This window comes from Coregonus clupeaformis, chromosome 20 (assembly GCF_020615455.1).
Source record: "Coregonus clupeaformis isolate EN_2021a chromosome 20, ASM2061545v1, whole genome shotgun sequence".
Classification (NCBI taxonomy): domain Eukaryota; kingdom Metazoa; phylum Chordata; class Actinopteri; order Salmoniformes; family Salmonidae; genus Coregonus; species Coregonus clupeaformis.
The window spans coordinates 13,818,440-13,833,815 of record NC_059211.1 but is presented as its reverse complement, the minus strand read 5'-3'; the positions used below and the strand labels follow the sequence as shown (position 1 = coordinate 13,833,815).

At 41.8% G+C, this 15,376-nt stretch overlaps 1 protein-coding gene across 1 annotated transcript in view; it reads right to left on the bottom strand.

The window, feature by feature from the left end:
- Positions 1 to 201: 201 nt before the first annotated feature.
- The window catches only part of obscna (obscurin, cytoskeletal calmodulin and titin-interacting RhoGEF a), an 83,006-nt gene continuing 67,831 nt past the window's right edge, over positions 202 to 15,376 (bottom strand). Inside the window, exons 76-85 of the mRNA XM_045205751.1 lie at positions 5,630 to 7,370; positions 5,390 to 5,521; positions 5,169 to 5,291; positions 4,598 to 4,765; positions 4,374 to 4,479; positions 3,959 to 4,198; positions 3,461 to 3,678; positions 2,889 to 2,985; positions 1,218 to 1,367; positions 202 to 1,017 (exon numbers count right to left, since the gene is read on the bottom strand). Coding sequence (XP_045061686.1) covers positions 837 to 1,017; positions 1,218 to 1,367; positions 2,889 to 2,985; positions 3,461 to 3,678; positions 3,959 to 4,198; positions 4,374 to 4,479; positions 4,598 to 4,765; positions 5,169 to 5,291; positions 5,390 to 5,521; positions 5,630 to 7,370 — 3,156 coding nt within the window. The 3' untranslated portion in view covers positions 202 to 836. The remainder of the gene's footprint in view (positions 1,018 to 1,217; positions 1,368 to 2,888; positions 2,986 to 3,460; positions 3,679 to 3,958; positions 4,199 to 4,373; positions 4,480 to 4,597; positions 4,766 to 5,168; positions 5,292 to 5,389; positions 5,522 to 5,629; positions 7,371 to 15,376) is intronic.

The window sequence follows — 15,376 nt, the reverse complement described above, 5'->3', positions numbered from 1 at the left end:
GTCATCAAGGCAAAGGGTGGCTCTTTTGAAGAATCTCAAATATAAAATATATTTTGATTTGTTTAACACTTTTTTGGTTACTACATGATTCCATGTGTTATTTCATAGTTTTTATGTCTTCACTATTATTCTACAATGTAGAAAATAGTTAAAATAAAGAAAAACCCTTGAATTAGTAGGTGTGTCCAAACTTTTGACTGGTACTGTATAAAAATCTGTCTATAAATATGTATCTACCGAAAGGGATTTCAATGTTCCTCACTTTGTGAGACAAAGCTGTATACTGGTAGGGGCCCTGTATACTGGTAGGGGCCCCTCCTCTGATCTTTCCCTTTGGCTAATGAACCACAAACATATTGTCAAGATTCACAAAAAACACAAAAACATTTTCTGAATGGCTAGATGCAACAGCCTTTGTTATTATAAATGTCTAACTGTAAATTGCTCTGGATAAGAGCGTCTGCTAAATGACTAAAATGTAAATGTAAAATGTAATTAGTGTCCAATGCTGCAAACTCAAAGGGATGATGTATTTACACATCAATATCATCATGTTTTCAAACTCATGCAACAGTATTTGCATAAAGCATTTAACAAAAAATTTCCCTGATATCATGGCGCCGTAATTCAACCAAAGCCAAAGTCCAACTCATTCAGACATATAAACTTTTAACAAAACTCTAGGCAGCCATTAATACGTACACATTTGACCACTCTCCACTTTAGGTCAACATTTGTAAGACATCACATATTTGTGATCAGGATCTGGGCTATGAAGAGATCTCATCCAGCTCCAGCTAATTTGTATTTCCTAACAGTCCTACTGGAAGAGCAGTTCACTGGAAGAACGGCCCTTGCAGCTTGGTGCGGACCTGGTCTCGTTTCACCTCTCTCTCCTTGAGGAAGGCCTGCAGCTTGTCAGTGGAGAAACACAAGATGGAGTCTCTGTGTTTGGAGGGGGCCCGCTCGCCCCCTACCCACGGGTTCTGGAGGCACTCAGCCGCCGAGGGTCTCCCCCTGAGGAAACACATCAGACGAAACACATCAGGAACATTCTGAAATGTTTGGTTCTGGTTGTTCAGAGGGAGTGGGGAACATATAATGTTAACACTATCTATCAATTACCCCACAATGAAACGACTTTGGGTGTGCTTGGCTATCTCAAAAAGGCAATAGGTATAGGTCCTGGTTGGCTGAGATGTTGTCAATGGACTCACCAGGCCTTGTTGCTCAGTGTGTTCTTCATGAAGTTGATTGCTCCCTCTGACAGGCCAGGGTAGCAGCGGCCAAACTGGATTTTCCCCTTCCGGATGTTTCTGTCCCTCTCCCAGTTGAGGTCTGAATGGAACGGGCTATCTGCACTCAACCTAGGTGGTGAGAGGGAGGACATATTTGTTTATTTGGATCCCCATTAGCTTTTGCAGAAGCATCAGCTACTCTTCCTGGGGTCCACAAAAAACACAAAACATGACAAATAACAAAACACGGATACGCTGATAGACAAGGCCAGTCACACAAATTTAAAATACAACGATATACAAACAATACAAAATAAAAATACATAATAATAATAATACAAACAATACAACAACAAAAATAATGTGTGTGTGTGTTTGTGTGTGTCCCCTCACAGTCCCCTCACATAGACATATCAGAGGAGAAACAGAGGAATAAATGGCAATATGGCTGTATAGCAGGGGTGTCACACATAAGGATCCGGCCCGCGAGCCCATTCAATCTGGCCTGCAGGGGGTTTCAGTTTTTCTTTGAAAAACGGTCTTAATTGACATTGAAATGACTAAAACCAAATTGAAACTGTGTAAAAATGATGATGGATCTACATTTACAATCTCTTCATGCTGTCCAGCTTGCTAACAGTCATTGAAACGAATGCTAGATAGTCAGGGAGCATCGAAAATTCCAAAAGCAATGGATATGGGACAATTTCTTGCACATTTTGGCCGCGAGGAAATATAACACATTTTAAGTGCGGCCCTCTGGACCACTGTGAAGACCCAGTTTGGCCTGCGGGGCTAAATGAGTTTGACACCTGATATATAGGATAAAACTTACACATCCAGGGCAATCAGTACTCTAAATATTAGAGAGAAGTGTAATTATTGCAAAAATAATTAAATCCTTTCTGGGTCGTTCCACCAATTGGGTGCATTTTCAGCAGTGTAACTTGGTGATTTTTTTTTTTTACATTCTGTCATAAAGAGCACATGTTCAACTTAATAAAAAACATGTCTTCCCTTCAAAAAAAAAATCACTATAGTAAGGGCCTATTAAGACCAAAGTAAAGTAACAGTGTTGATCTTACATCAGCCATGAATCCCCTTGTGACAGTGGAAATGGAAGCGTGTTGTGTGCAACAGGGAGGGGCAATTGAATGCAAGCTTCACAAAAAAAAGGACATTGTTGAAACATTTCTAGCCTGTCTATCTATGGGTAACAGGGTTAACCTGTTATGCTCGACCCGCTCAGTTTCACCATATTAAAATGAGAGTTCAGTTCACGTAACAGGGTTGACCTTTTTTTTTTTTATGAATCACTAATCACATTAAATAAATAATAGTCGCCAGAAATGACTTTGTCAAAACAACATACTAATTAGGGCTTTACAATGATGGTGAAAACATTTTCAGGTTAAGTGGGTTAATATATTCCTAGAAGTCACACAGGGTGCACAGAGGGATATGTCAAAATGCTGAATTTTGGCACTTTAGCAAGTCAGATGTATTGCATCTTCCATGTGGTCTATATGTAAGGGCACTTCATTTAATATAACTGGCTTTTAAAATGCAATATTTGTGCACAATTTCTACTTAAAATATTAAAGGGACACAAAAGGCACTCATTTCGTGGAACAACCCCTCTATACTTACATTATAAAAGCCAAAACCCCAATAGCCCAGATGTCGGTCTCAGGTCCGACTCCTTGTCCGTCGAGGATTTCTGGAGCTTTAGGAAGGACAATGTAAACTGGCAAAACATGACAGATAGAGAGGGCATTCTTCATAAGAGTTTTACTTTCCATTGTTTCCATTAGTACGTGCCAGTAAATTAAAATGAATCTTTCAAGGAAGAAAGTGTATATTCCAGTGGCAGAACATAGAGGTCGAAATGAATTAAGGTTATGGTGAAGGTTAGGTTTAGGAAAAAGGGTTAGGTTAAGGTTTGGCATAGTTTCAGTGAGGTTAGGGTAACGGTTAGGAAAAGCATAAAAGTTAACATTGGGTTAGCGTACTGCCATCTGCCATTCTTTTTCTGCCCGTTGTCTGTGGAGAGGCACACAATGGAGTCTCTGCGTAAAATGGGAAGATGGATGTAAGTGTTCTTCAGGAGAAAAGTTGAGTGATGAAGTTAGGCAAGCTTTTGTTCAGTAACACCTATCCTCCCCATCCACCCATCCACTCATCCTCCCCGCTCATCCTTTCCAGTCATTCTCTTGATGTACCTTTCTCTTGTCCCTGAATGTGCTCTATGTTGAGTGTCTGTCCGGGTGTGAAGGACTGAGCGGAGCCCAGGTCTACGATCTTCAGCATGTTGCGGTCCGTCACCAGCATGTTATCAGACTTGAGGTCCAGGTGGACGACGCGGCGGCCGTGCAGGTAGTCCACAGCACTCAGGATCTGAGCCAGCAGCTCTGCCACATGGAGTTCAGCATACAGATCTCTGTGTGGGGGAAAAAGGAGGGAGGGAGGGAGGGAGGGAGGGAGGGAGGGAGGGAGGGAGGGAGGGAGAACATGGTATGGCCTTTTTATTTATCTAAAAGACATCTTCTGCATGTGGTTTTCACCAAGTACAGTAAATAACACATTTTGCATCCATACTCTGGAAATTCCAAAACCCATTAGCCAGGTAACACTACAAGCTAACACACCCCCAAACACTACTAAGTAATGTTGTAATGTAAAGCAGTCAGCAATCATTTTCTATGCTGTGTCTTTCTGACCTCTTAGCCAGGTTGTGGAGCAGCTCTCTGCCAGCACACAGCTCCTGGATGAGCACCAGGTAGTGGGGGGTAATGTAGGCCGTGTGCAGCTGCACCAGGTGGGGGTGGTTGAGCCTCTTAAGCAGTTGGTACTCCCTGAGCACCAGCTCTCTCTTCTCTGGCCTGTAGGGGGTGATCTTGGCAGCAAACAGCTGCTGGCTCTGGCTGTCCTGGCACTGGGTCACCACGCTGAAACGACCCCTGACATGAACAACATGGAGAGGGAGATGGTGAGAGAGATTGCACACACATCTACACAGGCCTACTTTGCAGGTGTGAAGGAAAGATGAGTAGTAAAGAAATGTTCAATGAGTACACATTCACGTCGTCTAGAAAAAACTGCAACTCTCCTAACCCAGTGTTGACTGTTCAGTACCTGTTGATCTCTGAGAGGAAGCTGTAGGTCTTGTGGCTAGGTTGATCTCTTGATCCACTGCCCTGTGATCCTGGGGACTCGGTCTGGATGAGGGGAATGTGGGTCTCTGTAGATTAAAAGAGAAGTATAATTTCTGGCCACAGACTCAAAAAGGGAGGTAGAGCACCAAAGACTTTCATCAATAAACACTACTATAAAACAAGGAGCATAGATAATTTTCTTGCCTTCAGGATGGGTTGCCATAACAACAGGTGGTGAAGGGTCACTGAAAGGTCCTGCCCCCTTCTTGGTGATGCAGCCCACCCTGAACACGTATCCTGCTCCTCTGGGTAAGTCCTTCACCACGTAGCAACTGTCTGTCACCTCCTCGCACAGTAGCTTCCATTCCCCACCTGTGGCAGCACAGAGTATGCAAATGTTCTATAATTCTAATATTTTATGTGCAATAGGTGCATCATCATCATTGTCATCTGCCCACTCCGGTAGACAGTGTTAAACTTGTTAAGTTTAATGTTGCTTCACTTCACTGCACATACACCACAGGCGGCTGGTGGTACGGCGGCTGATGGCACTTAATTGGGGTGGACGGGCGGATAGTAATGGCTGGAACGGCATGAATGGAATGATATCAAACACATCAGACACATAGTTGCCATGTGCTTGATACCATTCCATTTACTCCATTCCAGCCATTATTATGAGCCATCGTCCCCTCACCAACCTCCTGTGACATACACATTCCTGTGGAAAATCAATATACAAATCTGTGTGATCTGTAAGCAGTGTTTTTCGTACCATCTGTGCTGTACTGAACACAGTAAACCACTGGGTCGCTGGACTGCACTGGTCTCCATACCAGCAGAAATCCACCTGCCTCCAACTGGTGCACATCAGGCCTGGTGGGGTGGATGGGCATCTCTGGAGAGAAAACAGAAAGATAAACATTAGACTTGCAGAGACACACAAAGTCTCTCTCCTGCTGAATAGATTGCAAATTGAGTCCAAATATACTTCACCTTTGTTCTTCTTGAATGCAGGTATTTTAGGTATTTTAAAGGAAAATAATTTGGACTTCTTTTTAGGACTCTCCAAGCCAGGGCTCCCCTCTTTCTCAGGTAGAGCAGGAGATGCACCCTTTACAATCGGCCCTGCATCGCACCAAGAAACATAAAGGGTGGAAATTGTGATTGTTTCCACTATATGAGAGTGATAACATTTTAAAAAGTCTACAAAACTAAAAGTGCATGGTAGCTCACCTCCCTTTGTTAAGTCCTCCTTGCTGGACGATTTAGTGAACAGATTGGTGAGGCTAGAGGCTGATGCCCTCATCTTTTTCCTGAGTGACATGGTGGGGGTTTTGGGCTGCAATTCCCCTAGTGTGGGTCCATGCTCCACGCCCTCCAGCTGCGAGTATGAATGCCCCGCCCAGGACTGCCTACGGAACAGATTCATCAACCCAACCTTGGGTGACATCCTGGGAGACTTCCCCGTGGGTGGTTTGGCCTGGAGGGCCGAGGTGGACGCGTGCCTCTGGAGTCGTGCCTCTGTATCGCTGGCCCTCGAGGGCCTCTCTGGGGCCTTGAAGGACAGGCTGGGGCTGGGTTTCACCGGCATGGCCGTCTTCTCTACCTTACCATTATTTCTGGCCATTGAGTTCTGGTTGGAGTGGGTTGTCCTTCTCGGTAGGATCTGAAGTTGGCCGGTCCGGTGCTGGGGCTCCTGATCAGCTTCCTCAGCCTCAGAACCCTGGAGCAGGGAGCAGGGGGATGGAGTGATCAGGGGCTCCTCCTGGTCATCATACTCATCCCCTGCTCTCCCTCTGTGTGTGGCTGCAGGGCAGCTGTGGGACAGCTCCTCACAGGAGCCCAGTCTGCTGGAGGCCTCAGAGCCATGCTCCAGGATGAGGGACTCAGCCAAGGAGTAATGAGAGCCAGCCAGGTTCCCTGCCTCTTCCTCCCCTGGTCTCTCCTGCTCTGGTCTGGGGCTCTTCCCTGGACCAGCATGGGGCGATTTTGCACACAGTTTCTGAAGCCTGGCCATAAGCTGAGTGGGAGCCACTGCCACCGAACCTCTGACTTGGGGAGGGGGAACGTCCAAGCTCTTCTCCTCTTCCTCCTCATCAGTGAAATCCTCCTTAAGATTCAAAGCACTCTCCTCTTCTTTGCATTTGGCGGATCCTGGTGAGCGTCGGGAGTACTCGTCCAAAGACCTGCTCCTCCTCTGCGGTGGTGCATTGTGCGAGAGGCCGACCCCGCTGTCAAAGGAGCAGGACTTGAGCATGGACGACTGCAAAGACCCTCGCCTTTGCCCATGATTGGTCTCTCCCTCGTCCTCCACGTACTCAATGAGAGGCTCGTTGAGGCGGCTAGAAAGGCTTCTGCGGAGCGGCTTGCGGCCTCTCTCCTGCTTCTTGGCCTGGAACTTGTCCCTGAGGGTCATGTGACGAGCGGACATGGGCGAGAGCTGCGCGGAGCTGTTGTAGAAAGTGCTGCGGATCAGGCTGCTCCTGGCGATGCGGCCTCCTTCACTCCCGGACGCGGAGCCATCATCCCCCTCGGAGAGGTATAGGGACGGGCTGCTGTCTCGGCTGACCCTCCTCTCCCTCTGGGGGGTCGGCTGCTGTGAGGCGTCTGAGGACCCTACGGACTGCCTGCTTATGCTCCTCTCCAGCACGCTCCTCCGTCCTCCCATCTCCTCCTCCTCCTCCTCCTCCTCTTCGTCCAATTTCAGTTTGGCAAAGGGCTCAGGGATCCTGGCTCTCTCCATGACGGGGTCGAATTCTTCCTCCTCCTCATCCTCGTCGGCGGTGGTGCAGTGATGGAAGAAGTCCCAGGAGTCGGCCTCGTCGTACTCAGAGGAGGAGCCGCTGCTCATGGAGGTGCTGCTGAGCTCATGGGGGTCCCGGGGGGCTGTGATGGAGGTCTCCCGAAGAGGGGCATCGAGCAGCTCTGGGATGGGCTTCAGGATTAGCACCGAGCCCAGGCAGGTCAGAGAACGCTGGGTAGAGAGGGGAGAGAATGCAGGTGAGAGGGAAGACAGAGCGGTCATACAGAGCTGGAAAATGACCGTTCAGAAAACACTGGATATAAAGAGAGAGAAGAGACAAGAAAGCACTGGACAGAGTTAAAAGACTGCAGGCTTTATTTTCATATGGCGCTAAGGATGCACAGGTGTCAAATGCATGTTAGTTTGCAATTTTGTCATGTAAAACAGGCGCACTGGCATTTTCCAGCCCTAATGCCAGGAATTATACAATGAGCAAAGTGATCATGCTGTTTGTATGTGGCTGCTATGAAAGTGAGCGGGTGATCAGGGGTGTATTCATTCTGCCAATTCTGTTGAAAAACGTTTCTTAAATGGAAGCAAGCGGAAAAGAAATGGGGATAAACATGCTTGAATTTGTCCAATAGAAACTCTCGTTTGCAACTGTTTGGACTAATGATTACACCCTAGATCAGTCAGAAGCAGGCAAGAGTGTGCAACGCGGTATTTAATGTGTCACTGTCTGTCACCTTGATTACTGAAATCTTTCTCTCGACCTGTGCACCTACAGTGCCTTGCAAAAGTATTCAACCTGTAATTGAAATTGATTTTTCATGTAATGGACATACACAAAATAGTCCAAATTGGTGAAGTGAAATGAAAAAAATTAAAATTCGAAAAAAAATTATAACGGAAAAGTGGTGCGTGCTTATGTATTCACCCCCTTTGCTATGAAGCACCTAAATAAGATCTGGCGCAAACAATTACCTTCAGAAGTCACATAATTTGTTAAATAAAGTCCACCTGTGTGCAATCTAAGTGTCACATGATCTGTCACATGATCTCAGTATATATACACCTGTTCTGAAAGGCCCCAGAGTCTGCAACACCACTAAGCAAGGGACACAACGAAGCCAGCGGCACCATGAAGACCAAGGAGCTCTCCAAACAGGTCAGGGACAAAGTTGTGAAGAAGTACAGATCAGGGTTGGGTTATAAAAAAATATCAGAAACTTTGAACATCCCACGGAGCACCATTAAATCCATTATTAAAAAATTGAAAGAATGTGGCACCACAACAGACCTGCCAAGAGAGGGCCGCCCTCAGGGACTGGGAAACTGGTCAGAATTGAAGGAATGATGGATGGCCCTAAATACAGGGAAATTCTTGAGGGAAACCTGTTTCAGTCTTCCAGAGATTTGAGACTGGGACGGAGGTTCACCTTCCAGCAGGACAATGACCCTAAGCATACTGCTAAAGCAACACTTGAGTGGTTTAAGGGGAAACATTTAAATGTCTTGGAATGGCCTAGTCAAAGCCCAGACCTCAATCCAATTGAGAATCTGTGGTATGACTTAAAGATTTCTGTACACCAGTGGAACGCATCCAACTTGAAAGAGCTGGAGCAGTTTTGCCTTGAAGAATGAGCAAAAATCCCAGTGGCTAGAACTTTCATTCATAGGCTAGGTTAAATTAGAGTATCATGTAGTGACCTAAACCTATCGATGTTACATTGAGCTGGGTGAATGGAATATAAATGACAGTCATCCAATATGCTGTAATAGAAATAAGGCCATGGTCATAAAAGACAAATCGTCCTCCCTAACCATAAACGGCACCGACTGCCACTGAATAGCATAGACAGTGAGACAGACCTGCCCAGCAGCTCCAACTTTTTTTTACATAAGACAACACATCACACATTTCTTTACTTGAGAAATACTGCACCGACCCCCTCTTTTATTTTTTTATATATTTTTTAGGGGGTAGATCAGCTTTAATACTGCAGATAGATTGTAACTTCTATCAACTAAATTGTCTGCATCACTTCCAATCCCCCATATAAGGTAATTGAGGTCATACAGTGGGGAGAACAAGTATTTGATACACTGCCGATTTTGCAGGTTTTCCTACTTACAAAGCATGTAGAGGTCTGTAATTTTTATCATAGGTACACTTCAACTGTGAGAGACGGAATCTAAAATCCAAAAAACAGCCCCAAAGCATGATGTTCCCACCCCCATGCTTCACAGTAGGTGTGGTGTTCTTTGGATGCAACTCAGCATTCTTTGTCCTCCAAACACGACGAGTTGAGTTTTTACCAAAAAGTTCTATTTTGGTTTCATCTGACCATATGACATTCTCCCAATCCTCTTCTGGATCATCCAAATGCACTCTAGCAAACTTCAGACGGGCCTGGACATGTACTGGCCTAAGCAGGGGGACACGTCTGGCACTGCAGGATTTGAGTCCCTGGCGGCGTAGTGTGTTACTGATGGTAGGCTTTGTTACTTTGGTCCCAGCTCTCTGCAGGTCATACACTAGGTCCCCCCGTGTGGTTCTGGGATTTTTGCTCACCGTTCTTGTGATCATTTTGACCACACGGGGTGAGATCTTGCGTGGAGCCCCAGATCGATGGAGGTTATCAGTGGTCTTGTATGTCTTCCATTTCCTAATAATTGCTCCCACAGTTGATTTCTTCAAACCAAGCTGCTTACCTATTGCAGATTCAGTCTTCCCAGCCTGGTGCAGGTCTACAATTTTGTTTATGGTGTCCTTTGACAGCTCTTTGGTCTTGGCCATAGTGGAGTTTGGAGTGTGACTGTTTGAGGTTGTGGACAGGTGTCTTTTATACTGATAACAAGTTCAAACAGGTGCCATTAATACAGGTAACGAGTGGAGGACAGAGGAGCCTCTTAAAGAAGAAGTTACAGGTCTGTGAGAGCCAGAAATCTTGCTTGTTTGTAGGTGACCAAATACTTATTTTCCACCATAATTTGCAAATAAATTCATTAAAAATCCTACAATGTGATTTTCTGGAGAAAAAAAAATCTCAATTTGTCTGTCATAGTTGACGTGTACCTATGATGAAAATTACAGGCCTCTCTCATCTTTTTAAGTGGGAGAACTTGCACAATTGGTGGCTGACTAAATACTTTTTTCCCCACTGTACTTATTATGGACACAGTATGTTTTACATTAGTTATTTTGTTGTTATTAGTCCCAACCTTCAGCTCCATTCAATCCCTCCCATCTATCTCTTAACACCATCCATATCAGATTTCTACTTTCCATATATTTCTCAACTGTACTGTGATGTTTCACAAAAGTTCTGAACCCTTCTATTCTCATTGTTTCTACAGATTGTAAATTGAAAATAAATGTTTTTGCTAAAAGTATTATTATATTATTGATCAATTGACTATGACTTTTCAGATCACCCAGTAGTGCTATCTGCAGGGTTATCTCCAGGTAAATATTGCATTCCTTAATCCATTCCTGGACACCAAAAACAAGCTACAAATGGACAGTACCAAAACAATTTGATCTAATGATTCTGTCTCTTCGCAGCAAAATCTGCAAAGCTGGGAAGATTGTATCCCCCATATAAATAACATTCTATTGGTTGCAATAATGTTATATAATAATTAAAATCGTTTTGAATCCGGCGTCGTTTTATGTATCGGTTTATAAACCATTTGCCATGGAATCGGGACATCAAAAATCTCTTCCCAACAATTTTGCGATCTATATGGGACAGCTGTCAATCCTTTGGTCCTTAAATTAAACTGGTATACTTTTATATTTATCACAATTTTCTTTAACCAATTATGGTCTTTAATGCAGGGCCGACAGACAAGTTCCTTACTTTTTCCCCCTTCCACTTTCCTTTTCCATTTTTGCGGTAATGCTGCAATTATTTGGTTGTAATTTTGGGTAGAGCAGACATTTCCATATGTTTTTGTTAGCTGCATGTGCGACATAACTCCACCAGTTCTACCTATGATATAATTTACTTTTTTTATCAATTAGTATATTTGGGTTTAATTTCAAGATTTGTTGCATTATTTGTTCTGTAGTTTCTGGAGGATTAAATTGAAATTGCAACCAACTTTCTATAGCTTGAAATAGTGATATTTGGGAGATGATTTCCTTTTCAAATAACTGAAAGTGAGAGGTTGTAATCTGAATGAAGGGAAAAAGGCCATTCTTGAACATGGGGTGAGACAATCTTACTAATTTGCTAGATAACCAGTTCGGATTTAAGTATAACTTTTTTTATGACTGAAGCTTTTAGTGATAGGTCTAATGCTTTAATATTTAATCATTTCTGTCCTCTGAATTCATATTCATTATATAAATAGGCCCATTTAATTTTGTCTGGCTTGCCGTTCCAAATAAAATGGAATATTTTTTTCTCACATAAATTCAAAACTGTTCGCTAGGCGTAGGCAAGACCATAAGCAAACAGGTAAACTGGGATAATACTAAAGAGTTAATCAGTGTGATTTTTCCACAAATAGACAGGTATTTACCTTTCCATGGTAGCAAGATCTATTTTTGCTAACTTTCTATAAAAATGTATTGGATTGAGATCATTTATTTCTGTTGGGATATGTGTTCCGAGTATATCCACATCACCATCAGACCATTTTATTGGTAAACTACTTGGTAATGTAAAAAAATTATTTTTATTTCTGAGAAATAGCCATTATTTACTATTTTACACCTAGGGTTACTACATATGATTTAAACCTAATTTATAAGAGATTTTCCAAAATTGAAATGCTCCAGGCATTTATATATAAGCTCCAGTCGTACTTTATCAAAAGCCTTTTCAAAGTCAGCTATGAATAGCAGGCCTGGTTTCCCAGATTTTTCATAGTGTTCTATTGTTTCGAGTACTTGCCTTATATTATCTCCAATGTATCGTCCATGTAAAAAACCTGTCTGATTTGAATGAATAATGTCCGACAATACCTTTTTAATTCTATGCACTATACATTTTGCTAGAATCTTTGCATCACAACACTGAAGTGTAAGGGGCTTCCAATTTTTTTAATGGACAGGATTTTTATATTTCCCACTTGTATCCTGTTTCAGTAATAATGAAATCAGACCTCTTCTTGAGTGTCTCATAATCTACCATTTACATAGGAGTGGTTAAAACATGCTAATAACGGTCCTCTGAGTACATCAAAAAAGGTTTGGTATACCTCAACTGGTATGGCATCCAACCCTGGAGTTTTCCCGGACTTACAGTCTTTAATTGCATCCAGAAGTTCCTCCTCTATAATTTCACCTTCACATGTTTATTTCTGTATGGCTGTTAAATTATCATTATCAATAGAAACAAATCCATACAATTAGCTTCAGTTAGAGGAGAAAAGATATGCTTAAAGTACTTTGCTTCCTCCTTCAAAATATAATTTGGTGAATCATGGGTGACTTCGTCATTTGAAAGCAGTTTCAGTAAATTATTTTTGGTAGCAATTTTATGTTGAAGATTTAAAAGAAATCCCCATACTCCATCTAGTTTGCTTTATTTGTATGATATATTACACTTGATCTTTCTCAAATAAGTTCCTTAAGTTTCTTTTAGTTTTTTTCTCTATCTTATTCTGAGCCTCTATGTTACAGTTTTTATTGCTATCTATCTGTTCTGTTAGACCTATTTCTGTCAGGGTTGAGTGTAGAGGTTGTGTAGAATCAGGCGCAGCACACACAGAGGTTTTGAACAGCGTCTTTAGTAAAGTCCAAAAACGAGCCACACACGGCAACAGGCTACAGGCGAACTTTACGCACAACAGTAAAGTATGCTAAGGCGCACAAAGTGCGGAACTCTCTCTCAAACACAAAATACAGAGAGAACAGAATAAACGAACTAGCACACAACGTGACAAAGAACAATTACACACAACACCTGACCAAACTCAAGAGAACTAAATAGGACGCATAATAAACACTAATAAGGAACAGGTGTAGCAAAACAGACAAAACCAATCAAACATAGAAACATAGAACGGTGGCAGCTAGTACTCCGGAGACGACGACCGCCGAAGCCTGCCCGAACAAGGAGAAGGAGCAGCCTCGGCCGAAACCGTGACAATTTCCTTTGTTGGTATGGACTCTTTTGACCTAAATGCTTTTGTTTCTGAGATGAGCACTGAATTGCATGGCCTCTAAAGGCACATTTAAAAGTGTCCCATACAATAAGGGAATTTGCTGTACCTATGTTATGATGGAAAAATGCAGTTATAAATTCCTCTGTCCTAGTTAAAAACAAGTTATCATCCAATAGGCTTTGATTACATTTCCAATATCCTCGCCCACATGGAAATTCAGTAAGAGTAATGTATATGCCAATTATATGATGGTCCGACCGCATTCTGTCCACTATCAACACTTTTTAAACTTTGGTGCCAACGAGAATGACATAAGAAAGAAGTCAAGATGACTAGCTTGAAAAAGTTTTAAAAAGTGTTGATAGGGGACAGAATGCAGTCGGACCATCACATAATTGGCATATACATTACTCTTACTGAATTTCCACGTGGGCGAGGATATTGGAAATTTAATCAAAGCCTATTGGATGATAATTTATTTATAATTAGAACAAAGGAATTTATAACTGACTTTTTCCAACATAACATAGGTACAGCAAATCCCCTTATTGTATGGGACACCTTTAAATGTGCCTTTAGAGGCCATGCAATTCAGCAATCATCTCGAAAACAAAAGCAATTTAGGTCAAAAGAGTTTATACTAACAAAGGAAATAGAAAGTCTAACAGAACAGATAGATGGCAATAAAAACTGTAACATAGAGGCTCAGAATAAATTAGAGGAAAAACAAAAAGAAATGGAGAAACTTATTCAAGAAAGATCAAGTGTAATATATTATAAAAATAAAGCAAACTGGTTGGAATATGGGGAAAAATGCACAAAATTATTTTTTAATCTTCAACATAGGAATGGTACCAAAAATTATTTAATGAAACTGGTTACAATTGACGGAGTCACCCATGATTCACCAAATGATATTTTAAAGGAGGAAACAAAGTACTTTAAGTTTTATATGTTTTCTTTTCAGTCGCCTCCATCTCCTCTAACTGAAGCAAATTGTAGAGATTTTTTTTCTATTGATAATGTAAAATTAACAGCCATACAGAAAGACTCATGTGAAGGTGAAATTACAGAGGAGGAACTTCTGGATGCAATTAAAGACTTTAAGTCCAGTAAAACTCCAGGGTTGGATGGCATACCAGTTGAGGTATACCAAACCTTTTTTGATATACTAAGAGGACCATTATTAGCATGTTTTAACCACTCCTATGTAAATGGTAGATTATCTGACACTCAAGAAGAGGTCTGATCTCATTATTACTGAAACAGGATACAAGTGGAAAATATAAAGATCCAGTCCATTTTAAAAATTGGAGGCCCCTTACACTTCAGTGTTGTGATGCAAAAATTCTAGCAAAATGTATAGCGCATAGAATTAAAAAGGTATTGTTGGATATTATTCATTCTAATCAGACATATTTTTTACATGGAAGATACATTGGAGATAATATAAGGCAAGTATTGGAAACAATAGAACACTATGGAAAATCTGGGAAACCAGGCCTGCTATTCATAGCAGACTTCGAAAAGGCATTTGATAAAGTACGACAGGGGTTTATATATAAATGCCTGGAGCATTTCAATTTTGGAGAATCTCTTATAAAATGGGTCAAAATCATGTATAGTAACACTAGGTGTAAAAAAAGTAAATAATGGCTATTTCTCAGAAAGTTTTAAACTGTCAAGAGGAGTGAAACAAGGTTGTCCACTATCGGCATATCTATTTATTGTGGCCATCGAGATGTTAGCTATTAAAATCTGATCCAATAATAATATCAGAGGATTAGAAATCCAGGGCTTAAAAACAAAGGTGTCATTGTACGCTGATGATTCATGTTTTCTTTTAAATCCACAACTAGAATCCCTCCACAGCCTCATAGAGGATCTAGATACATTTTCTAACCTCTCTGGATCACAACCAAATTATGACAAATGTACTATATTACATATTGGATCACTAGAAAATACAATTTTTACATTACAATGTAGTTTACCAATAAAATGGTCTGATGGTGATGTGGATATACTCGGAATACATATCCCAAAGGAAATAAATGATCTCACTTCAATACATTTTAATAGAAAGTTAGCAAAAATAGATAAGATCTTGCTAC